Genomic DNA, 26,612 nt, shown 5'->3' with positions numbered 1-26,612 from the left:
CATGATCTATCAAGGTGCAAACGGGTGACGCAAGTGTTTTTCATTAGTCCAGGCCTCTTACAATGGAGATAATAACCCTACGCCTCGTGCTCTGAAAAGGCTTTCTTTGTTTTGTGTATGAATCAGAGATTACAACGTGTATGTGAGAGAGTCTGAGAGAGCGAGATGGAAGAATGAAAGCCCCTCGTCTAAGTGGTTGCCATGGTTTTCGACTGATTTCGCCCCGCGTCCACCCCTTCACTCACTTAGGGCAACTCCAATGACATGCACCAAAACAAACACATCGGACATTCGCATGGATAGCGGTAGCCGGTAGAGGAGCTGGTCATCCAAACAGAGACATCAAATAAGTATCAAATCTGAATGTCTGTATTCCCCTGAACCTCGCCATGTTTGTTACTGATTTAGAGGAATTTTTTTATACCACCCACATTGCCGACGTTTGATTACAATTTACAGTGTTGATGGCAGAAAAATGCCCGTACCACGGCTTGAACATTTAGGGACATTGGAGTTACCCTTATAGCATCTACAACCACAAGTAGCAAAATCCGGCCCCAAACGTCTGTGGATAGTGATTGGACAACACATAAAATTGCTCCTCCACAACCGGATCCATCAAACCAAATCCTCAAATCCATATTAATCTCATGCAACGTACATACGCAATTGAATACATGTCATCGGGAATACCAAAAAACATGCTCTACTAACTACGAATGAAAGGACATTAGAAAAAGTGCGTGGTCGGCCTTGCCCTTACCCTTCCCGTCCTCCATGCTGGAGTAGCATTCGAATACGGTGAACAGATCGAGGCGAATCTGCTCACTGCTGGAGCAGTCTGATCCGTCACCGTCTTCATCCTTCTCCTTCTCGAGGGGCAGTCCGACGATGGCACGACCCGTCCTCCTTTGGTCTTTTGCCATCGCCTTCCCTGCCTTCCTTCGCCGCTTCTCGGCTATATATGCACGGAGGGCTTCCTCCAGTGCCGCCTCGCGGGGCTACCGAAGCCGCCTCCACGTCCCAGGCTGTCGGTGCCGCCTCCACCGTGACGGTTGTAGATACTCTTAGAGAATCTGCAGCCGGACGCCCCAAACCCGCCTGAAATGCCCGGCCAGACCACTCGGTCACAAAAATGCGACCTAGACGGGCGCCTCAAATGCACGGGCTGAGCGCCCCCCATATCCAGCCTAAATATGGGGCGGATATGGCGGCGCCCGAGCACGTCCGCCACGTCGTCCCTGGCCCATGCTGGCCCGCGCGACCCCACATATATTCCTCCCCACACGCTCGCCGGACCAAACCCTAGCCACTTCACTTCACTCCCCTCTACCCCCCATGCTCCTGTCCGGCGATCTCTTACCTTCTCCGGCATGGCGGGTAGTGGATCTGAGTCCTACACCTTCAGATCCATCCAACCCGAGCTCATCCCACGCGACCCTCGAGGAGGAGATGGTCGTCTGGCCTGCGCTTCGCCACTCTCGGGAGGAGGCCCGTGTGAGGTAACACTCGGACTCCTTCCGTCGAGAATACATTGCGTTCGCCCAAATGGCACATGGATCCCATGCTAGATGTGCCATCGCTGCCTCACTGGAGGTGTTGCAGACCGTCTGCATCCGACTTCGATGGCGGACGCGCAAACCTTCTGTTGGCATGCCGAGGCCATGGACGCACCATGGGCGTCGTCCGACGCAAACATGGCGTGGCGTGCCCGCCAAGCGAGGCAGTGGGCGCGGGAGGCGACGGCAGTCCTCGCGGCAGTGGACGTCGACGAGGTGGAGTCGCATTCTCCGACGCCCCGTATGGTGCACCGGTTCGGGCGCCGCAACCGCGTCATGGTGGATGTCGTCGGCTCATCTCAAGACGGATCCATCATCGACCTGGCATCCATCGGCACCGTTCGGGTTTCGGGCTCTGACGAGGAAGAGTAGGGCATGGGAGATGGCGCCTTGAGTCCTGTGAGCTGGCTCGTGTGCCATGCCCTATGCTAACTTGTCGGCGACCGGACCAACACTCTTGCGAACGCAGCCGGCGGCCGGACATGGGCATGGCGGAGCCGGACGAGCCCCTCTTAAAGACCGGTTTACGTTGCATGTAATAATATGGATTTGAGGTTTCTAATTTGAGGTATCCGGATGTAGAATGAAATATTTGAGGCGTGACCGGTCACTTCCCGCGGATGCGCTGGCGTTTAAGGGGTTGGATTTTCCAAGTTCGGATGTAGATACTCTTACTCCTTCGCACTCTAATAAAACGAAAAAAAAGAAGCGGAACAGTAGCACACGCGGGAAAGGACGAGAAGCGGCAACGTAAGGGAGATCGCGGGTCCACGTTAGAGCATCTCTAGCAGATTCTGCAAACCGGGCCATCCGGCAAAATAACCGCCGGTTCGGGGACGAAGGTCGTTTTGCCGGTCTGAATAGATCCCGCAAATTCGGCCGTCCCGATTTTTTTTGTGGGATACTGAATCCACGGGATCATTTCCTTCATATCTACGGGATTTGAGCTCTTTTTTACAGGACTAAAAACATGGAAACGGTTGGCGGAATAGAACTTCCAGCTCCCGCCACGGTCTTCCCCGAGCGCGATCTCGCTGGAACGCGTTGATACCGGCAACCACTAGACCCTAGCTACCGCCCCGCGAGTTGTCGCCGCCCCGTGAGTTGCGACCGTGGGCTACTCTAGCTAGCTAGCTGCCGCCGCCGCCCTATGAACTGCGACCGTGGGCTACTCTAGCTAGCTAGCCGCCGCCGCCGCCGCTAGCTAGCTGTTGCTGCCTGCTCCTCGCGTCCGTCCCCGCGCTCCTCATCTTGCTCCACAGCGTCGTCGTCATCGGCAAGACGTGTGCTCCTTCTCGCGCTGCGGCACCTCCGCCGCTGCTCCTGCCTCGTCTGCGGATGGGGAGATGTGGCGAGGAAGATGAACCCAATTATAATTTAGCGGATGTTTTTGGAGGGTTTATATAATTTTGCTGGAACCATTGAATACTTTTACGGGATCTTAACTATCAGAGCAAAAGTCATACCCCAAAAAGGTAGAGATGCTCTGATCTCCTATCGCCGCCCGAACCCCGACCATCCTCCCCCTCTCTAGATGATAAAGTTGCTGATCTAACGGCCCAGAGAAAAGTGGCCAGCCCGTTAAGCGTTGCCTTCCCTATTTCACCCCGCTCGCGGCGCCGCCCCTCACGAACCTAACTTTTCTAAACCCTACTCCATCCTCTTTGCGACCCTCTACTGGTCTCCCCGATGGATCCACAGCAGCCGGAACCCGTCAGCTATCTGTGCGGAGGTGATCTCTCTCTCTCTCTCTCTCTCTCTCTCTCTCTCTCTCTCGTTTATTTTTCGCCCAGATGTTACGCGCCCTGCGTTGATTCGATTTGTCGACCACGAACAGAAGCACGGCGTTGTGCCGATCTGACTTGCCTGTGCCTCTCACAATTATCATTGAGCTCCCCGTTGGATTTCTCGTATAGATAATTTGATTCCCCCTTCATATTTTCAACGATTATGTGTATGCGTTCCTACAGATTGCGGAGCTGAGAACACGCTGAAGACAGGGGATGTGATCCAGTGCCGTGAGTGTGGCTACCGCATCCTCTACAAGAAGCGCACCCGCAGGAGTATGGCCCCTTCTCTTTATTCACTCCACCCATTCTTAATCTGTCTGATAGGTTATAAATTGCTTGTGCCTTGTGCTGTTGACATGTCCTTCTTGATCTAGTTGAGCCAGTGAACATAGTTCCCTGACTACCACCTCAAACAAACACACAAAATCATTACTGTGCAATTACGTTTAGAAAACAAGATATAATATGCATCTGAAACATTGAAATTCAGTTTCAGTAAACCTGGAAGTGTTCACAATCCTCCTTTAGCGGTGGAAATAGTTGGTCACCACATGTTCATCATTGTAATCTCCCGCTGTATAGTTACTAATGCACAGTGGATCTAAGTATGTGCCAGTTCTAGGTGATCTGGAAGTGCTTATAAGCTGTCTACATGCTTCCATTTACTTGTGCATTAGTTTCTGATTTGCTCAAGGAGAATGAAGATCCATATGGAAATAGGAAGTTTAAAAAGTCTACATAACCTCTTGAATCTTGGGAAAAAGCTGCATAACTCCAATAAATTGGAAACCTCATTTTCTATCCCAAAATTGCTTGCAAACACAATTTCTGGGGTAAAATATATGGTTTGAAGTTTATGAGGTTATGCAGATTTTTCACCAATATTCAAGTGGTTATCTAGATTTTTTTAGAAACTATGGAACATATATCATTGAAGGTACTCTTCGACCAATCTTACTTTATTTAGGACAATTTATTATACTAATGCACATTGGATGCAAGTATGTGCCAGGTGTATATGGTCACTCAAGTGTATATGTACCTTGTGCATGCTTCCATTTTCTCCTGCAATAGTTTGTCACTTACTCAAGCTAGAGTTAAAAACAAGAGTTAAATGTACTGGAGGTCCTAAAAGTTTCATCAAGGTGTCACTTTAGTCCTAATTCTTTCAAAATGCATCTTTAGATCCTAATTCTTTAGTAAGTGGTTCATTTGAGGTCCTTTTTTCACGAGTGCTCGTTGACCTGCCCGCGTGGCACGTTGACCCATGCCACGTCGACAGAGGGCCCAACTGGCTGGCGAGGAAAATACACTGGTGATCCTAAAAGTTTATGAGCAGTGTCACTTTAGTCCTATTATTTTTCAAAACGCACGTTTACGTTCTAATTCTATAGTAAGTAGTTCATGCGAGGTCCTTTTTCGCACGATCATTCTATAGCTTGTGGAGGAGGCAACGCTGCCGACGCTGCTGCAATGCTCCTCTTCGCTTCCTTGCCGAGGAGCTTGCTGCCCCAGCCATGGCGACGGTGTGGGCATGAGAGAGAGAGAGAGAGAGAGAGAGAGGTGGGAAATGTCAAGAGGGGGAGGGTACAAGGGGCTTTCTCTAAAAAAAAAGAACAACCACAACGGCCTCTAAGTTGACATGGCATGGGTCAATGCGTCACGCAAGCATGTCAGAGAAAGATCGTGCAAAAAAGGACCTCGCGTGAACCACTTACTATAGAATTAGAATCTAAACATGCATTTTGAAAGAAGTAGGACTAAAATGACACTGCCTAGAAACTTTTAGGACCTCCAGTGTAATTTTCTCGCCTGGCGGTTGGGCCCCCTGTCGACGTGGCGTGGGTCAACGCGCCACACGTGCAGGGCAATGAGCGCTCATGGAAAAAGGACCTCGCATGAACCACTTACTAAAGAATGAGGACCTAAAGGTGCATTTTGAAAGAATTAGGACTAAAGTGACACCCCGATGAAACTTTTAGGACTGCCAGTGCATTTAACTCTAAAAACAATACCGAAATAGATTGTTTGGAGAAGTCTACACAACCTCTTGAACTTAGGGAATAGCCGCTTACCACCATTAAGTTTTAAACCGAACTTTCTACCTCAAGGTTTCGTGCAAACACAATTAAGAGGGTTTTTTCACCAAAGTTCACATGGTTTTCTAGGCATTTTCATAATAATTTTGAAACATAAATGGTTGGAGATTCTCAAGGACCAATTTACTTATAACTTTGTCAACAATTACTTTAGCTGAACCATCTTTTTTGTTTATAAAATGAGAACACCAAGTCCTGATTTTTGTAATGATCATAATACTTAACTTCTGTGCCTTTCTTAAATACATGATGTGTTTGGCTCACCCACTTGTATTTAAGGTTCACAAGGAGGTATATTAATCAGATTGTTTCTATCTGTTACTTTGTTTCTATTCATAACTTCATCCACTATTGAACTTGTTAATATACTATAAACCAATTGAGTACGGATTTGTGCAACACTTTGTGGCTTAGCCAAGCTATAAAAGTTTGAAAGATTTACATAGCCTCTTGAACGTTTTGAAATGCCATGAGCACAAATTTTTTAACGGATATATACCGCAGCACAGTTTATGCAATTATGTGTTCTAGTAATATTTTTCTGTTTGTAGAGGTACACTTTTGTTTCTTTAACCCCCTCCCCCCTCTTTCCTGTCGTCAAAGCCAATGTTGCTACCCCTTTTTCTGTCTTCAAAGCCAATACTATTGCTACTAAATCTAACTATGTTGACTTGTGTTAAATGAAAATAACCGGGTACATGTCAGTTACATACGTATTTTACATTACAAACAATGCACTTGACATATCCCTTGGATCCTCAAGATGCAGCCACCTGGCCCACCTATCGATAATTAGGAATACGGTCGATCTTGCTACTTTTGTGAGGCCTACTGATGTTTGATTGCAAAGTGGTTGCGACGAATTAGTTGGTTTTAGGTTCAAAGCAGGCACGTGATTGTCTATTTCTTAGTTTTTGTTTTGACCATGAACTAACAAGAAGTAAAAAAAAATGCTCTCATGGTTGTTATGGTTGAGAAAGATCTGATGTATGCTCAATGATACCACTTAATATTAGATTTTAATTAAGTTCAAACTGAATTTGTTCGCAACATATAATCTCTGCGTGCTGTGTGCAATCTCTGATTAAACCGTCTCCTTGCTTGGGCAGTTGTTCAATACGAAGCTCGCTGAAGACAGAAGAAAAAACATCATTCACTGTTGGTTCGTGCCTCGATTGATGTGGAGTGTGCCCTGAGACAAAGCTACAATGGAGAAATGTATTATATACAGTACTTTTAGGTCTTATTTGTCCGTTGGACTTTGGCTTGAAGTGGTAAAACTTGTTGTAACCGTATTGAGATTTTAGACGTTTGAGAATCCAGATTATGCGTCCTGAAAGCTGGATATCGAAAAATGGTTATTATTGCTATTGCCAGCAATAAAATGCTCTGTTGGTTGGTTGCAGCCTCTTGCTCTATTTGCTGCCTGAATTGCTATTTCCTTAGTTTAGTGCCGTGTTCTTTAGTTTGCTAAACTGAGCTTTGTAATGTTCTTCGTGACTTACGGATTTTCATTACGTCATTGCCATATTCGGGGTATGACTATTGCCCTGTAGGATACAATTTATAGGTGATCATATTAGGACATGTTTGGTTTTAGCCTAGGTTTGCCCTACCTAGGCTAAATTTTGGTGGAGCTTTTGGTTGCCCATGAACTGACCAACATTGGCTATAAAAATAAACTAGGATAGCCAAAAAGGCATTGGCATGCCAAAAGAATTGGTTGCCATCTAACCAAATTTTGTGGTCATGGCCAAAACACACCCTGGATCACTCGCTTCCGCTTCCTGTGACACGGTGAAATATAACAGAAAAATGCTTTGCAAAGAAACATATTTATCATATGCATCCAGACGCTTTTTTTTCTTTCAAGAAGACTCAAGGCCGTATAATGGAGAAGGTCATAGCGGAAAAAGGATTCATTTTGGCTAGAGTGCCCAAATCCGCTATATACTTGACACGGGTTTGCCGTGATGCTGGAACTATGGCAAATGCATCTATCGGTACAACGATCCGCCAAGAAGTCGTCGATGCAGACCAAGAGACGCCGGTGGCCGCAATCTACAAAGCAAATGCCACCCCCTAGAAAAATACGTCGATAAGGGCATGTAAAGACTCCAAAGACTATGAAGACCATAAAAGCCGGCCCAAATCCAGATGGATCCACTGAAAAACTAAACCGATCGAATCCCGAAAGACCCGTCGAAGACTCCACACATCCTCCATTGGTGTTAAAAACACCAACGAAACAGGTAAAGGACGGAGAGAACATTATTCCTACTCTTGGATAACGCCACCACTTCGCCGCCCCAAACCAAACACGAAGAATCTCTAAAGAGAAACTGAAAAAAAACACTCATGCCGTTGTACGACTAGTCCGATTTGATGTCGAGTCCACCGCTGGTTTCACCAATGTCAATGTCCATCGTCGTACCACAACAACCCTCCAGCGCTTCCACAACAGCACCCTCCCTCCCCCTCCGCCGGTTTCACCAATGGCAATGTCCTTCGTCGTACCTCCAGAGCTTCCACAACAGTACCCCCCCCCCCCCCCCCCCCCCCCCCCTCAAACTCATGGTGGATCCACAACACTGAGGATACACCCTAGCGGCAGCAAGAGGGTTGGAAGGTGGGTGGCAGTTAGGGTTTACTCCGTCACCCGCCTCAGTCACCTTTCTCAAGGGCGTGACTTTTGTTTGTTTGTCATGTGCAAGTGCAACCAGACGTTTTGGTCTTATATGTATGGTCAAACTAATGCATATAAGAAGGTTTGAGTGGGACTTGAACGCCAAATTTCCTTTTTAACGTTTTGATAGACCTGTACCCAAAACCAGCTGAATATCCAAAACAACGATCATACTAGATAAACCTTAGTTTTCTTGTCTGGCTATATCATCATCATCTTCTCATGACTAATTAGTCAAAATCTGTCATTGCCATTTTCTGGGATACACCCAACGACATCCACATCATTCTGACGACTTAAAGAAAGTGCTCTACAAGATATTTGGAGATGCAACAGTTATCAGGCGATAGCACAATTAAATGAGTTGCACTCCGCAATCCCTATAGACTAAAACAACAGAACATAAGCAGCAATGATTTCCACAATGAACCCCCCCCCCCCTCTCCCCCCAACACACACACATCATGTCAAAATAACCTAGCAACAGCAATATTATGAACTCTCGAGTCTTGTGCAATCAAAAGCCATCATTTCTTCATGCAAAAAACTACTAGAAACTCTTCGCGGAAAAGGAGATGGATGTCATGCACAATTCTCCTTGATACACTTCACAGGAAAATACATTGCTCATTTTATATTTGTTTCCCCTTCCCCCGTTATTTCCATGAGCAAATTTGTTCAAATATCACCATGATGAAATAGCTCTCGCACCAATAAATGCCATCAGCGTAACCATAGTAACAGGGCATGAAAGAATCCATATGAAGAACGAAGAGAAAGGGAAAGAATGAACCAATCCCTGGGAGAAAATGCAGTTATATCTCATTTCAACTTAATCACAGAACCACCTCACACAGAAAAAAAAAGACAAAGACTACCAAGAACAAGGCATTGAATAGAGACATTTAGAAGGGAAGTTCTGCATCTGCACTAGAACGTTTCTAACAGATATAATACACGAATAGTAAATAGGCCAAGATATTTATTCTTAACCACCACTAACTATTTTACAAGGATGGCTTGGCTGTTTGTAATAACTAAATACTGCACAGGTAGTGTTGCTTCGGCCGATCATGGATCATGCTGGCTTCTTTGCGTGTATCTCAAACGCTGCCGTCTTCCCGGCAGAAATGTTGGGCCATCCTGCCTCCTATCAATACCTGCACGATTGTTTCCAGCGTAACGGCGATCAAAGATGCCATGGCGATATCCGCGGTAACTGCTGGTGTGCCTAGAGTGCCGATTCGAGAAACCCTGGCGCAGCCAGCTTTGCGCGCTTGACCGTCGGATGCCCTGCCAATCTGCACGTGAGCTGCGCCTATCACTGAATGGCCTGGGCTGTGGCAGAAACCTAGGGAAGGCATGCCTTCCATCTGGCCAAATGGTAGGTGATCCTAGCCTTCCATTCAGCCAGGGCCTAGGGGCACGATGTCTATCCGGTGATTCTACTTGGTCTTGGGCAGGAGACCACCACTCATCACCACTTTCTTCCCCAGAATCTTCATCAGGAGACATTGCATCTCTAGTCTCAATAACATAGTCACCAACTATTACTGCACCAGGATTCTGTGACCTGATTGCACTAATCACATCACCAAACTCCTGCTCACGTTCAAGGCGATCCCAAGACCTTTTCCTTGAGATATCTACAAGGGCAGACTTTGCACGTAGGTGAGCTGTTCTAGCATGCTCACGCAGCTGCTCATAGCTACCAACAAATTTGCAGCAATCATGGGAGCAACACCTCGACTTCTCGTCCAGATACTTTCTGACTTCTCCAGCAGGAATCCAGCCTGATACTGATCCTCTACAGAGAGGACACTTCATGTCAACTGAAATTTGCATAGCATCATGACATTCTTGCATTATAATGCTACTTTCTCCTAAGAATGGTGTTGAATTAGCAGATTCTTGGTTATTAGCATTGTCAATGTGTCTTCTGAGGCTTGGGCTCAACAAATGTCTGGAAATCGTACTATAGTGAGATCTTGGTTGGACTGTTCTGTTATTGGAGTTTGAAAGCACCGAAGAGGTTGAGTGTGAATCACGGACCTTACTATCTCCATTCATTTCTCTGAACCGGTCTAGGCAATTAGAGTGTCGATGGCTTGTGTTACAAATATAACTTCTGCAGCCATTCTTGTACGAACTGCATATAAGTAAAACAGCATTGTGTGGTTGCTCCATACAAATAGGGCAAGAAATCCTGTCCCATTCCATATGCAGAGCAGTGCATGATGTGACTGTAGGTCTGTTACTTTTCTTACTTGTCATCTTGAAATCAACTGTGACGAATCTACTTTATCGTTAGAATTGTTGAAGAAAGAATTATTAATTGACTCAAGTCGAGCATTTATACAGATTAAGAAAAACATTATCTTGCTAAACATAATTTCATTGCAATACCGAATTAAACATTAATACATTTTTACAATGGCAAAGAAAAAGGAACTGTCTTACTAAAGCTTTAAGATCATCTGGGGGGATCATATTTTAGTTTCCAAATCAGTGTTAGCCCTAAGGACTAAGAAGATTATCATGGTGCAAAGTAACTCATGCCTTGCAAAGATACTAATCACAATTCTAGAAAGTTCTGGTACAAATGGTAAATAGCTAAAATCATTCTCAAGATTTTGGACATTAAGAAATAAACATCGTGAAGCTAAAGTTTCATCAGTACAATAGTTCTTGTCTAACATGCGTTATAGTGAAATATGAATTACTAGCTTGAATCTTCGTACAAACTGTTCCAAGACATTGACGGCATTAAACAAGGCAAATCACAACAGATTAAAATTAGTAATTTGCCACAGGAAAAGTTCTATAGTAAAATGTTACATTAGTTATCAGCAGTGAAATAAATGTAAATATATATATTAAGACAACTACAAAAAGGATGAGAAATGAGTAAAGCAGATGGTTAAGACAAATGCACCTTCAGAACAAAATTGAAAGCAGATGTCTCAAGCACAAAAGTAAGTTCATTAAACTGTGGGAAGGGGTTAGCAATAACCTACAGGCAGCAGGCGTAGGTTCTGCACGCTTCTAAGTCAAGAGCTGTGATAATATTGACACAACAGAAATCCTGAAATAATTTTAAACCATCAGTCTCGTAAGATCATAATCTACAATACATAACAACCAATAAGTAGAATAAAAAAGCATCCGGAAAAGGAGTTATTTTGTTTGGATAAGTTCATAACTGACTGAAACATTAGTACTTGGCTGCTAGCACAGATAGGAATCAAATATGTGAATTTACATTATACATGAAAACAGAAATTTCCCAGGCTTGTGATTTCTATCAAAAGTAGAAATACGAAAATTAGTGACAATGTAGCATTTCTCACTAGGAGTTGACAGCAGCCTTGAAAATAAGCATAACAACCCCAACATGACCTCTGGAAACAACAAAGTAGCCCACAAGTATAACAACGGTTTAGCATACTCATGTCTACAACATAGATTCGGAATTGGAGAGGCTAATATCTCCTAGGTGATCTTACAGTCCTATGCTTTCCAGGCCACGCTTCTTAATAAGATAGTCAACAGAAGATCGCTCGTGTGAAAAAGATCAAATACGTTCGAACCAACAAAGGATTGGTGCAATCCATATTGATTCTTTATTTAATTAATAATTTTAACACCGACAAGGACAGCAGCCGGTGAGTTTTTCCTCTCTAGTTTCCTCGAGACCATCAAAATCCCCAATCCCCACTAACCGTACAACGGATCGGCAACCAAATCCCCTCCCTCCGCAGCCAAATTATCCTGTTGAGCCGAGAAAACCTAGCCAATCAACGGCGCTATTGCCTACCAACCCTGCCCGTGGCCGATAATTTAGATCGGGTCGATCTAGCGCCGATCGGGAGGAGGGAGGCAAAATCATCCGAGAGAAACAAGAACACACGACGGGGAGAAAACGGAAGAAAGTGAAATTATTACGGCGGTTTGACGAGACCGCAGATCGGATTAGGCCGACCCTCCTTGTCTGCCTTTTCTTGCTTGGGAGCCTTTCTTTCGGGTATTTTTCCCGTGGCGGAACAGGTAGGGGGTGAGGGGTATTGGTTGCGTTTGTGGTCGCGCGCGTGGGAGGGGTGGGGTGGGGTGGGGTGGGGTGCGGTTTTATGGCGAACGATGGGGAGGGGGGCCGGTTGGGTTCCTTTTCATTTTCATTCAGTACTTCTCTTGTTTAAAGCCAGGAAGGGAGTAGTTTTTTTCGTCATGAATGATTTCTTCAGCTCAACGTTCTGATTCAACCTTTTTTTCCCCTAAACTAAGTACTCCCTCCATTTTCTTAGTCTGGTCATAGTGAGGAGTAATTTAGACTAGTGTCATATATATGACACTAGGGTAAATTACTATCTTCATAGTGCAAAGTAATATAGTAATAGTATCATAGATTGCTTCATTTATTATTTCATAGACTCATTTTGCCTCAGGAAGCGCTATGTTATAGTAATATATTATGTTACCACAAGCACCTCTTTCCTCATTAAATAGTTGCCACATCAGCAAAATTGCCTTGGGATGTGTTAAGTTACTACCTAAGTTATCCCCACTATGGCTAGCCTTATACAAGGCCACTGTGATGCCCCAAGACCAGAGCTTCAGATACCTTCCAGGGTTTTCGAGATTCGTTGTGTGATTTGTTTTTGCTTGTTGCATTCATCATTGCATCATGTGCATGGTATCATGTCATCATGTGTATGGCATCATGTCATCATGTTTTTAATCTTTCCAACTCAACTAAATAAATCGTATGGATCTTCGATCCATTTAAATTGAGGGAACTCACATGGTGGTTTCTCTTTATAACATATCCTCCTAATATTTAGGGAGCTATTATAAAATATTCCATTAACTTGGAATCACCCATAACACACTTGCAAAAATCCCAATGCTTTAGTCATCACAACTCTTGGCCTCTAACTTTGCCATATGTCCTTTCGTCATTTTCCGGAGCTCCAACTAAATTCTTAACATTTTTGGGCACTTGAAAAACCTATCCTAGTTCAAACCTTTTGAATTAAATTCAAAGAAATTTGAATTTAATCTTTCAAACTTGACCTTTTCTATTTTCTTGGACCGTGCACATTTTTACGAGTCCGTAAAAATTATCCCCGTGCCCAAACACTTTCTCTACCCCTTTTCTTTACTTCCCTTTTCTTCCTCTTTTTCTGCTGTTTTGAAAAGCGTAAGAGAGGGAGAAGAGAGCCCATAAGCTAGGTGGGCCTCCCTACTGTTGCGCCGGCTGCAACCTGCAGCTAGGCCGGCCCATTCGGCCCAAGGCCAAGGCCCAGCCGACCTTGCCTATCTAACCCTAGGCGTCACCCCTCGTTCCCTTGCGCCGCCTCTCCCTTCTGCTCGATCCCTTCCTCACCTTCTCCCCTCACGCCGCCAGAGGAGCCCCTCTCCTCGCCCTTCCCCGCTCGTCCTCCAGGCAGCCAACTCCGGCGGCCCCATCGCCCGTTCCTCACTCCTCTCGCTCGCCTACATCACCCACGCTCGAAGCCTCTCTCCCTTGTTCACTTCTCTCCCTCTCTCTGGCACTCGCGCCCGCATCCATCTCCGCCGCCTCGCTCCCTCGCTGCGGCCCTGCCAAACCGGCGACCTTGCAGCGTCGCCCTTCTCGTTTCTGCGCCGTGCCTCCCCGCGCCACTGGAGGCCAACTCCAGCCGCCCCTGCTGGCGACCAGCTTCCGCCGTGACGTCCGGCCGCCGTGCCGCCATGCTGCAACGCCACCGTCCTCGACCTCCCCGTCTTCCCGGCCTCCTCGCGTCCCCTGGTTGCCTCTCTCTGCAGCGAACAGCTGCAGCTCGGCGCCTCGGCACCCCTGCACCCCAAGTCCATCGCCACCTCGCTGGAGAACGCCGTCCTTGCCAGGATCCTCTTCGTGAGCCCCAAGCCCCGCCGCCGCTGCCTCCGCTTCGACTGACCCGCGCCCCTGCTTCGTCTCGAACAGCAGCAGTAGCTCGCCAGCTTGTCCCCGTGGACTCGAATTCAGTCAAACACCAGGTCCACGGGTCGGGGCCGCCTCCCCTTCCTTTCGCCAGATCTGGCCTCCTGTTCACGTTGACCAGAAGACCGCAAGAGACCTCTTCGTCTCCTGTTCACGTTGTTGGTCAACAGTTTGTTGAACGCCAAGCACCAAGTCTACAGCCGATGCCTCGAGGACACTGAATACGGCTACACGATGATGCGGAAAGTACCTCCACCACGTCTCCGGAATCGCGAAGACCGCCAAGTACCATGACCCGCAAGACCAACGACGCCCGAATGAGTGCTCCCGACCGAGACATTTGTGCTGCTACGTTTTGGACACGCCAAGTCCCTCTAGTCGGATGCGTCAAGACCGCCCCAGTTGTTGCGAAGTACCATGACGTCCGGAGTCCTCGGATCCATCAAGTTCCACTACCGCCGACTAGTACGACTACCGTCGCAAAAACGAGACCGTCAAGACCGGACCGACAAGTAACCCCGAGAACGTCTGTACCTCTACCGTCGATATGCTTTTCGTCAAGTCCCTCTATGAAAACGTGTCCCACTACCGCCGCCCGAACGTCTACGAAACATGTACCACGACCATCGCTGAAGACCCCGTGGACGTCAAGTTCCGTGTCATGACCCCGAACATCTACGGACATGAACCACTACTTCCCTCGACGACCCATGAACGACTACTTCCTCTATGAACCGATCCGCTCCGAAACGCACACTTCGAAGGTATAACCCCGAGACGACCGTCCGAGAACGATTGCATGTGTTGTGTGAGATGCACACGTTGTTTGCACCGTGTCCGAGCTGTCACTTGCTCGGTCCTCCTCGTTTGCTGCTAACCCGTGGGAACCCGGTTACCGGGATCACCCCACCATCTTGCATGACACGCTCACGTCACATTTCCTTCTGCACCGGTATCTCCATGAGCTACCGGAACCGATATGTTGCCATGGTAACATTTCCGTTTCGCCGCCGTGGCATCCCTTTTCCTTCCTCCATGGCGACAAATGCTTCATATCTATGTTCATATCAACATTTTCATAAAATTGCATAAAACTTGCAAATGTCATCCGCATCATGATAACAACATCAAGAATGTTTAATTTGTTGTTTGCATTAATTTGCTAAATGCATATGGGGATTTACCGGATTTGTTGTTTGTTATATCCGGCCCCATTTAAATTGTTTAGATGGTATAGTTTTGTTATGCTTCACCTCTTGCCATGCTTAACAACATTTAATATTGTTGGGTACATAAACGGGAGAGAACTAAATAATTGATGTGGTGTTTCGTCAATATGCAACTCGTTGCATATTGAGCTCCACTTAACTTGTAGTTTTGTTTGTGCACTTTGCCATGCCAATGCATATTTAAACCGAACATGCATCATACTTGATTGTGCATCATGCCATGTTTATGTGATGGTTGTTCACTATGTTGTTTGCTTCTTTCCGGTGTTTATTCTTCGGGTTAGTTCCGATAACGTCGCGTTTGTGAGGATTCGTTCAACTACGCCCGTTTGTCTTCTTCATGGACTCTCTCCTCTTCCTTGCAGGATCTCAGGCAAGATGACCATACCCTTGAAATCACTTCTATCTTTGCTTGCTAGTTGCTCGCTCTATTGCTACGCCGCGATACCCACCACTTGCTATATCATGCCTCCCATATTACCATGTCAAGCCTCTAACCCACCTTGCCTAGCAAACCGTTGTTTGGCTATGTTACCACTTTTGCTCAGCCCCTTTTATAGCGTTGCTAGTTGCAGGTGAAGATGGAGTTTGTTCCTTGTTGGAACATGATTATTGTTGGGATATCATTATTATATCTTATTTACTTTAATGCATCTATATACTTGGTAAAGGGTGGAAGGCTCGGCCTTATGCCTGGTGTTTTGTTCCATTCTTGCCGCCCTAGTTTCCGTCATACCGGTGTTATGTTCCTTGATTTTGCGTTCCTTACGCGGTTGGGTTATAATGGGAACCCCTTGACAGTTCGCCTTGAATAAAATTCCTCCAGCAAGGCCCAACCTTGGTTTCACCATTTGCCACCTAAGCCTTTTTCCCTTGGGTTCTACAGACTCAAGGGTCATCTTTATTTTAACCCCCCCGGGCCAGTGCTCCTCTGAGTGTTGGTCCGAAACGAGTAGACTGCGGGGCCACCTCGGGGCAACTTGAGGTTTGGTTTTACTCGTAGGATGTCTCATCTGGTGTGCCCTGAGAACGAGATACGTGCGACTCCTATCGGGATTTGTTGGCACATCGGGCGGCTTTCCTGGTCTTGTTTTACCATTGTCGAAATGTCTTGTAACCGGGATTCCGAGTCTGATCGGGTCTTCCTGGGAGAAGGAATATCCTTCGTTGACCGTGAGAGCTTGTGATGGGCTAAGTTGGGACACCCCTACAGGGTTTTGAACTTTCGAAAGCCGTGCCCACGGTTATGGGCAGATGGGAATTTGTTAATATCTGGTTGTAGAAAACCTGACACTCAACTTAATTAAAATGAATCAACAACGTGTGTAGCCGTGATGGTCTCTTTTCGGCGGAGTCCGGGAAGAGAACACGGTTCTTGTGTTATGCTTGAACGTAAGTAGTTTTAGGATCACTTCTTGATCTGTATAGCTTCTCGACCGTGCTTTGCTCCTCTTCTCGCTCTCATTTGCGTAAGTTAGCCACCATATATGCTAGTGCTTGCTGCAGCTCCACCTCACTACCTTTTCCCTACCCATAAGCTTAAATAGTCTTGATCGCGAGGGTGTGAGATTGCTGAGTCCCTGTGACTCACAGTTTACTTCCAAAACCAGTTGCAGGTGCCGTTGATACCAGTGCAGATGACGCAACTGAGCTCGGGAGCTCGATGAAGATCGTGTTCGTTGGGTTGTTTCATTTCCTTTCGATCAGTAGCGGAGCCCAGTTGGGGCGATCGGGGACCTACGCATTTGGAGTTGTCTTTATTTTGGTTCCGTAGTCGGACCTTGATTGTATCTGGATGATGTAATGCTATATTTATGTATTATGTGAAGTGGCGATTGTAAGCCAACTCTTTATCTCTTTCTTATTCAGTACATGGGATGTGTAAATATTACCCCTCTTGCGACATGCCTACTATGCGGTTATGCCTCTAAGTCGTGCTCCGACACGTGTGTAACGCCCTTGATGCGTCTATATCTCCTACGTGTCGAAGCACGACTTAGAGGCATAACCGCATTGAAAGCAATGTCGCAAGCAAGGTAATCTTCACAACAACCCATGTAAATAGATAAAAAGGGGAAAGGATACATAGTTGGCTTACACTCGCCATGTCACACAAATACATGAATAACATTACCATCATCCAATACACTCATGGTCCGACTATGGAACCAAAATAAAGATCAACCCCCACATGCGACAAAGTCCCCGATCGCCCCAACTGGGCACCACTACTGATCATCTGGGAAAGACACATAGTAACGACGAGAGTCTTCATCGAACTCCCATTTGAGCTCAAGCACATCGTCTGGAGCGGTATCATCGGTCCCTGCATCTGGTTTGGAAGTAATCTGTGAGTCACAGGGACTCAGCAATCTCGCACCCTCGCGATCAAGACTATTTAATCTTATAGGTAAGGTAATGTATGATGTGGAGCTGCAGCAAGCGACTAGCATATATGGTGTTTAACCTATTCGCAAAAGAGAGCAAGAAGAGAAAGCAAAGCACGGACGAACAACTATGATCAAGAAGTGATCCTAGAACAACCTACATGAAGCATTACTCCAACACCGTGTTCACTTCCCGGACTCCGCCGAGAAGAAACCATCACGGTTACACACGCGGTTGATTCATTTTAATTAAGTTAAGTTTCATGTTATCTACAACCGGACATTAACAAATTCCCATCTGCCCATAACCGCGAGCACGGCTTTCGAAAGTTCAAATCCCTGCAGGGGAGTCCCAAATTAGCCCATCACAAGCTCTCACGGTCAACGAAGGATATTCCTTCTCCCGTGACATTCCGATCAGACTCGGCATCCCGGTTACAAGACATCCTCGACAATGGTAAAACTAAACCAGCAACACCGCCCGAATGTGCCGACAAATCCTGATAGGAGCTGCACATATCTCGTTCTCAGGGCACACCGGATTGTCCAAGGTTCCGGTAGGCCAGCCCAGAGTTGCCCCTGGTGGCCACCGGCAGCTGACGGGTTGGACCAACACTCAGAGGAGCACTGGCCCGGGGGTTTAAATAAAGATGACCCTTGAGTCCACGGAACCCAAGGGAAAAAGAGGCTAGGTGGCGAATGGTAAAACCAAAGTTGGGCATTTCTGGAAGAGTTTTATTCAAGGCGAACTGTCAAGGGGTTCCCATTATAACCCAACCGCGTAAGGAACGCAAAATCCGGGAACATAACACCGATATGACGGAAACTAGGGCGACAAGAGTGGAACAAAACACTAGGCAAAAGGCCGAGCCTTCCACCCTTTACCAAGTATATAGGTGCATTAAGATAACAAGATAATATAGTGATATCCAACAATAAACAATGTTCCAACAAGGAACGATCTCCAATCTTCACCTGCAACTAGCAACGCTATAAGAGGGGCTGAGCAAAGCGGTAACATAGCCAAACAACGGTTTGCTAGGACATGGTGGGTTAGAGGTTTGACATGGCAATTTGGGAGGCATGATAAGAAAGTGGTAGGCATCGTAGCATAGGCATAGCAAAAGAGCAAGCATCTAGCAAGCAAAGATAGAAGTGATTTCGAGGGTATGATCATCTTGCCTGTAAAGTTGTCAGAGTTGACTTGATCCTCGTAAGCGAACTCAACGGGCTCCTCGTTCACGAACTCGTCTCCCGGCTCTACCCAAACAAGAACAACAGGCAAATGGAACACAATCAACCACGTGCAATGCTCAAACAACATGATGCAAACATGGTATGATATGCGAGATGCGGTATGTGATGCATATGCAAGATTTGACAAGGAATTATTGAACCTGGACTCAACTTGGAAATCCAAGAGTGCCACTGGAAAGGTGAGGTTATTTCAGTGGAAATCGATATAAAGATCACCGGAATCGGATGCACGGTTTGGAAATGGCAAGCAAACCAAATATGGCACCGGTCTGTGATAATCAGCAAGTGACCAACTAAATGCATCAAGATAAATATGCTACAACACTCAAACATGACAACAAAATACATGGCAGAGATCCACTCGCGAATCTTGACAAAAGATGAACACTGAGCTATGGCTAATTCATCCATTAACAGGTTCAAACAAGCATGGCAAAAATGCAAATGATAACAGGTTTCAGACTTAGTGAAATTAACACAAGTCTGGAATTTATCATCAGGAAGCACACTTTAGAGCATGAAAACTACATGCTACAGGAACTAAACATGGCAAAGCAAGGCATGGAATGAAGCTACTCAAAGCACTTAACAAAAGTCCCTTAGTGACCTTGAGCCAAAAGGGATCAGAAAATACAATTGCAAGCATGTGAACATAGCAAAAACATAAACAGATTCCAGACTTAGCGAAAAACTGGAGCATGCAAATCAGTTAACGAGTAGGCATGTTTACGAGCTCGATGCACTCACTACAGAGCATGCCATGACAAACTAAGAACGACGCTGGAGGAGGAGACCGGCGCGGTGGGCGGAGCTCGCGGCCGATGACGGCGAGCTTCGGCGGCTGGAGGCCTCCGGCAATGGCGTGCGGTAGCGCCGAAGTTGGATGGAGGCGGCGGCACGCTGAGGTAGGCGGGCGGCAGAGCGAGTCCCTGGCGCCTCGAGCGCGGGTCGGCGGGGTGGGCCGCGGGGGCTCCCCGCGGGCTTCGTGGGCTGGCGCAGCTGGCGGCGATGTGGGGCGGCGGACGCCACGTGTCAGGTGGCGGTTGGCGGCGGGGATCTGTCCGGCGCGGCTTCGGACATGTCCGGCGGCGCGCGAGGTGAAAAGCTAGGGTTTGGAAGGAGGGGATCCAGGATTTTTTGTTAAGGGGTCTATTTATAGGCATAGAGGGAGCTAGGAAGCTCCAAATGAGGTGCGGTTTGCGGCCACGCGATCGTGATCGAACGCTCTAGACGATGGAGAGGGTTTAGGTGGGTTTTGGGTGGAATTGGAAGGGTGTTGGGCTGCAACACAAACGAGGCCTTATTGGTCCCTCGGTTAACCGTTGGAGTATCAAACGAAGTCCAAATGGCACGGAACTTGACAGGCGGTCTACCGGTAGTAAACCAAGGCCACATGGCAAGTCTCGGTCCAATCTAGAAATGTTTAACCCCCACACACGAAAAGAGGTAGAAAGGACCACCGGAGGACATAGGAGCACCGGAATGCAAAACGGACAACGGGGAAAATGCTCGAGTACATGAGACGAACACGTATGCGAATGCAATGCACATGATGACATGATATGAGATGCATGACAAAGGCAACAACACACGAAGACAAAAACCCGACAACGGAGAAAATAAAATAACTTAGGCCGGAAACGACAAGAGTTGGAGTACAGATAAGGTAAAATACATCCGGGGTGTTACAACACTCCACCACTACGAAAGGATCTCGTCCCGAGATCTAGGACTGGAAAAACACCGGGTACTCAGAACGGAGGTGATCCTCGCGTTCCTAGGTGGCTTCACGGTTGGAATGATGTGACCACTTGACTTTGAGGAATTTGATTGACTTGTTGCGAGTCTTGCGCTCAGTCTCTTCAAGAATAGCAACGGGGTGCTCACGATAAGAAAGGTCTTCTTGGAGTTCAATGTCTTCGAAGTTGAAGCACTTGCGGAGCTGAGAGACATGGAACACGTCGTGCACATTTGCAAAGTTGGAGGGAAGCTTGAGTTGATAGGCGAGATCGCCTCTCTTGCTGACGATCTTGAAAGGACCCACGTATCTAGGGGCAAGCTTCCCTTTGATACTGAAGCGACGAGTACCTTTCATTGGAGATACACGGAGGTAAACATGGTCTCTGATCTCGAAAGCCAAATCACGATGCTTACTATCATAGTAGCTCTTCTGGCGCGACTGCGCTGCTTTGAGGTTATCATGAATGAGTTTGCACATCTCCTCTGCCTCTGTGATCAAGTCATTTCCAAGAAGTTGACGTTCACCCGTCTCTGACCAGTTGAGAGGAGTATGACACTTCCTGCCATGGAGAATTTCAAATGGGGCCTTGCCCGAACTCGCTTGGAAGCTGTTGTTGTAGGAGAACTCGGCATATGGAAGACAATCTTCCCACTTCATACTGAAAGAGATAACGCAAGCCCTGAGCATATCTTCCAGAATCTGATTGACACGCTCGACTTGGCCGCTAGTTTGAGGATGAAAAGCTGTGCTGAAACGGATGTTGGTGCCCATGGCCTTCTGAAAAGAATCCCAAAACTTGGAGGTAAAGATGCTGCCACGGTCTGAAGAGATCAACTGCGGAATGCTGTGCAGAGAGACAATCCGAGAGGTATAAAGCTCCGCCAATTGAGCTGCTGTGATAGACTCTTTGATAGGCAGGAAATGGGCCACTTTAGTGAGTTTGTCGATGACAACGAATATAGCATCATTGCCACGCTTGGACTTTGGAAATCCCGTCACGAAGTCCATCTCAATGTGGTCAAACTTCCATTCTAGAATGGCAAGAGATTGGAGGAGACCAGCTGGTCGTTGGTGTTCTGCCTTCACTCTTCTACACACATCACATTCATTCATGAACTAAGCAATCTCGCGCTTCATTCGAGCCCACCAATACGCCTGCTTGAGGTCATTGTACATCTTTGTGCTCCCAGGGTGGATGGAGAGGAGTGAATTGTGAGCCTCGTTCATAATGACTTTACGAAGGTCACCTTTAGGCACAACAATGCGATCCTCGAAGAAGAGAGTATCCTTGTCATCAAGACGATAGCACTTGTACTTGGATTGACTCTTGGCAATCCCAATCTTCACCTTCTTCACCATAGCATCAAGAAGTTGAGCCTCGCGAATCTGATCTTCCAAAGTAGGAGAGACTTGAAGGTTGGCGAGGAAACCTTGAGGAACAACTTGCAGATTGAGTTTGCGGAAAGCTTCACAAAGCTCAGGTTGGTAAGGCTTGAGAATCAGACTATTGCAGTAAGCCTTCCTGCTCAATGCGTCAGCAATTACATTGGCCTTGCCTGGAGTATATTCGATACTCGGATTATATTCTTGAATCATTTCGACCCAATGAGTCTACGTGAGGTTGAGATTAGGCTGAGTGAAGATGTACTTGAGACTCTTGTGGTCAGTGAAGATGTCCACTTTTCTTCCCAATAAGAGATGTCTCCAAGTCAAAAGAGCATGCACAACTGCCGCCAACTCGAGGTCGTGAGTGGGCTAGTTCTTCTCGTTGGGCTTCAACTGGCGAGAAGTATAAGCCACAACTTTCTTCTCTTGCATCAACACTGCACCAAGACCTTGAAGAGAGGCATCACAGAAGACCTCGAACGGTTTGGATTCATCAGGAGGAGTCAGAACTGGAGCAGTGACTAATTTCTCTTTCAAGGTGTTGAAAGCGATGTCACATTCAGGAGACCAAACGTACTTCACGTGCTTCTGGAGAAGGTTGGAAAGAGGCTTCGCGATCTTTGAAAAGTTCTCAACGAACCTTCGACAATAGCTTGCGAGCCCAAGGAAGCTGCGGAGTTGCTTCACGTTCTGAGGTGGTTCCCAATTCACAATTGCAGACACCTTCTCAGGATTCACAGCAATGCCCTTGGCAGAGATGATATGCCCAAGATAGAGAACCTCATCGAGCCAAAACTCGCACTTTGAAAACTTGGCGTAGAACTGATGTTCTCTGAGCTTATCGAGCACCAAACGCAAGTGCTTCGCATGATCTTCCTTGTTCTTGGAAAAGACCAAAATGTCATCGAGGTAGACCAAGACGAAGTCATTTGTGTAGGGGTTGAAGATGAAGTTCATCATGCGAGAGAAAGTCGGAGGAGCATTGACGAGGCCAAAAGACATGACAGTGTATTCATATGAACCATAGCTTGTTCTGAATGCCGTCTTGGGGATATCTTGCTCACGAATTCGGATCTGGTGATAGCCCATACGGAGATCAAGCTTGGAGAATACTTGAGCACCTTTGAGTTGTTCAAACAGCTCGTTGATGTTGGGAAGTGGGTACTTGTTCTTTATAGTCTTCTTGTTCAATGGACGGTAGTTAACACAAAGTCGGTCTGTTCCATCCTTCTTCTTCACAAAAAGAACTCCACAACCCCACGGAGAAGAACTAGGTCAGATGAGACCCATACGCTCTTGTTCATCGAGTTGCTTCTTCAGCTCCTTCAACTCTTTAGGTCCCAGCTTGTAAGGACATTTGCAAACAGGTTCCATACCAGGCTCAAGATCGATGACAAATTCAACTTGCCGGTGCGGAGGCATTCCTGGAAGCTCTTCTGGAAAGACGTCTTGATATTCGCAAACGACTGGAATTTGAGAGATGGCATCCAGTTCACCCTTCTCATTGAGAGAAAACAGACGGATGGTATCGTCATTAGTGGCAAAGACAATTACATCCTCAGACGAATGAGTCAATTGAATCTGCCTGGCAGCACAATCAAGCTGAGCCTTGTGCTTAGAAAGCCAATACATTCTGAGAATAAGATCAATATCCAAGTCACCAAGAATAGTAGGAGAAGACAGAAACTTGTAGTCACCCAAAGTGATAGTAACATCCGGAACAATGGAGTTAGCATTCATGCGCCTACCGGGAGAGACAACTGCTATCGGTCTAGGAAAAACTTGCAAAGCCAACTCATGCTTAGATATAAAAGGTCTTGAGATGAAACAATGTGATGCACCAGTGTCAAAAAGAACTTTTGCAGGAATATCGTTAACATGAAGGTTACCCATGATGACATCTGACAAGTCCTCTGCCTGAGCTGCATTCATCAAGTTGACCTTGGCGTGCTTGGGGTTATGCTTGACCACAGCTGTACTTGCCGATCTCACAGGAGGAGGAGGAGGGAGACGCCTCTGATTGAAGCATTTGTTGGCATAGTGACCCTTTTGTTGGCACTTGTTGCACGTGACCTCTAAAAGCGGACGGTGATACGGAGCACTTGATCTTGGAGCTTGAGACGAAGTCTTGTTCTGAAAGCCAGGGTTGGGTGGGTGGGAAGATCCACTGCCACCTTTGCTCTTCTGCTGATAAGGCCGACGAAACGGAGGATGAGGAAGCCAATACTTCTGCTGCTTAGCCACTTGAGTTGAGGAAGAAGGAGTTGCATCTTTGACTCGCTTCTTGGAAGCATCACACTTCAGTTGAGCAGTCTCTTGCTTCATTGCCATGTTGTAAAACTCATCGTACCTCTTGGGCTCAAAGAGGACGAGAGCTAGCTGGATTTCTTCTCTGAGATCACCCCTGAACTAGTATATCATACTCTTCTCGTCAGGGACGTCTTGCTTAGCAAAACGGGCGAGCTTCTGAAACATTTTGTTGTACTGGTAAACAGGCATAGTGCCTTGCTTTAGGTTGCGGAATTCCTCACGCTTGCTTTCAACCACACTCTGAGGAATATGATGAGCTTTGAAGTCTTGACGGAATTCATCCCAGGTAATCACACGGCCTCCTCTAGAATCTTTGTACTGCTAAAACCATTCTGCTGCTTGATCTTTGAGTTGGAAGGAGGCGAACTTGACAAAGTCCTCAGACCTGACATTACTGCACTCGAAATGCTTGCATATGTCCACGATCCAATCATCAGCGTCTGTTGCCTCAACACAATTGCTGAAGGTCTTTGGCTGGTTAGCAAGGAACTGGTTGAGTGTAGCAAACTGATTCTGATTGTTGCCATGACCCTGGTTCCCTTGGTTGTGCTCTTGAAGAAGTTGCATGATCAGTTGCGTGTTTGCATTGGTAGCGGCCATCATAGCTTGCCATGCCTTCGGAGGTGGAGGTGATGGTGGCGGATCAGGATTCGGAGTCGTGCGTGTTGGAGGAGCCATCCTGAAGAGGTTGACATCCATTAGAAACTTGACAGACAATTATTTAAGCTGAATCAAAGGGGTTGAAATTGCAACATATAGTCTTCACATCCGAACAAAATGAACGAATGCATTCCAATTGAAACGGTCACATATCCATAAATTGAGAAACCACTTAAAATTTGAGGTAGAAGAATAAAACCAACAAGGTACGAACAAGACCGAATACTTGGTGAGGATTACCCAATCCCAAACCAAATATCCGCGGAAGAAGAACTAGAGCTACAAGAATTCCCACCTATGAAACTCCCGAACCTTTCCGGTTATGCAATCAGGTGTTGGGGATACAGGGGAAGCATAATATCTCACCCAAATCTAGCAAATCCTACGTCCAGCTGTATCCATCCTTCAACACATAACCGAGAAACCTTCAGAAATCATTTACCTCAACCTTCGAAAAGCATCCGTTATACGAGTTATGGCAATACTCCCGAACTCCCGCCCCAGTACTGGGTGGCGTCGAGGTTATCTCACCAACAACTGCATAAAAGAGATTTTCGATGTCGGCGAAACTCAGGTATTCCAGAATCTCAATGATAAAATTGTGACGACAACACCTCGGAGCTCAACTCCCCGGGACACTGCCACAACCCCTAAATGACAGGAGGCACCAAGAACAATGTTCTCGTCACAAATCGATCGGAACGATTCCAAGATACCCGCGTGATCCTAAATTTTTTTAGTGAAATTTGAGAAGAGAAGAGTCAAAACTCTACGTCAAGATGCCTCACCAGAGCGATGAAGGGACTGGGGAGTAAAAAGAATTCCTAACTCTCCGATATATATAATTCCTAAAAGACTCAAAACATTTTTCTAGACTCAACAATGCCAACGATTCGATCAAGCAGGGGGCTCCTAAGGTCGGGGAAGGCTCTGATACCAACTTGTAACGCCCTCGATGCGGCTATATCTCCTAAGTGTCGAAGCACGACTTAGAGGCATAACCGCATTGAAAGCAATGTCGCAAGTAAGGTAATCTTCACAACAACCCATGTAAATAGATAAAAAGGGGAAAGGATACATAGTTGGCTTACACTCGCCACGTCACACAAATACATGAATACATTACAATCATGCAATACACTCATGGTCCGACTACGGTACCAAAATAAAGATCAACCCCCACATGCGACAAAGTCCCCGATCGCCCCAACTGGGCACCTCTACTGATCATCTGGGAAAGACACATAGTAACGACGAGAGTCTTCATCGAACTCCCATTTGAGCTCAAGCGCATTGTCTGGAGCGGTATCATCGGTCCCTGCATCTGGTTTGGAAGTAATCTGTGAGTCACGGGGACTCAGCAATCTCGCACCCTCGCGATCAAGACTATTTAAGCTTATAGGTAAGGCAAGGTATGATGTGGAGCTGCAGCAAGCGACTAGCATATATGGTGTTTAACCTATTTGCAAAAGAGAGCGAGAAGAGAAAGCAAAGCACGGACGAACAACTATGATCAAGAAGTGATCCAAGAACAACCTACGTCAAG

At 46.6% G+C, this 26,612-nt stretch overlaps 2 protein-coding genes across 13 annotated transcripts; one reads left to right on the top strand and one right to left on the bottom strand.

The window, feature by feature from the left end:
* The first annotated feature begins 3,116 nt into the window (after nt 1–3,116).
* LOC125515152 (DNA-directed RNA polymerases II, IV and V subunit 12) lies at nt 3,117–6,865 on the top strand. Its single transcript, XM_048680596.1, has 3 exons — nt 3,117–3,291; nt 3,530–3,622; nt 6,558–6,865. The coding sequence occupies exons 1-3, from the start codon at nt 3,249–3,251 to the stop codon at nt 6,578–6,580; spliced, it is 159 nt and encodes a 52-aa protein (XP_048536553.1). The 5' UTR covers nt 3,117–3,248; the 3' UTR covers nt 6,581–6,865.
* A 2,069-nt stretch (nt 6,866–8,934) lies between these two features.
* On the bottom strand, nt 8,935–12,242 carry LOC125515096. 12 transcript variants are annotated; one of them, XM_048680554.1, is made up of 4 exons: nt 12,080–12,232; nt 11,148–11,219; nt 10,187–10,283; nt 8,935–10,097 (listed from the first exon to the last, which is right to left on the bottom strand). In XM_048680554.1, the coding sequence occupies exons 3-4, from the start codon at nt 10,198–10,200 to the stop codon at nt 9,206–9,208; spliced, it is 906 nt and encodes a 301-aa protein (XP_048536511.1). In that variant the 5' UTR covers nt 10,201–10,283; nt 11,148–11,219; nt 12,080–12,232; the 3' UTR covers nt 8,935–9,205. The 12 variants fall into 12 exon arrangements, 10 of the variants coding, with proteins under 10 accessions (XP_048536511.1, XP_048536529.1, XP_048536506.1 ...); XM_048680572.1 differs by having other exon boundaries at nt 8,935–9,941; XM_048680549.1 differs by having other exon boundaries at nt 11,152–11,219.
* Nucleotides 12,243–26,612: the final 14,370 nt, after the last annotated feature.

Source organism: Triticum urartu, chromosome 1 (genome assembly GCF_003073215.2).
Source record: "Triticum urartu cultivar G1812 chromosome 1, Tu2.1, whole genome shotgun sequence".
Classification (NCBI taxonomy): Eukaryota; Viridiplantae; Streptophyta; class Magnoliopsida; order Poales; family Poaceae; genus Triticum; species Triticum urartu.
Note: the sequence above shows the minus strand (reverse complement) of the source record. Positions and strands in the feature narration are given on the sequence as shown.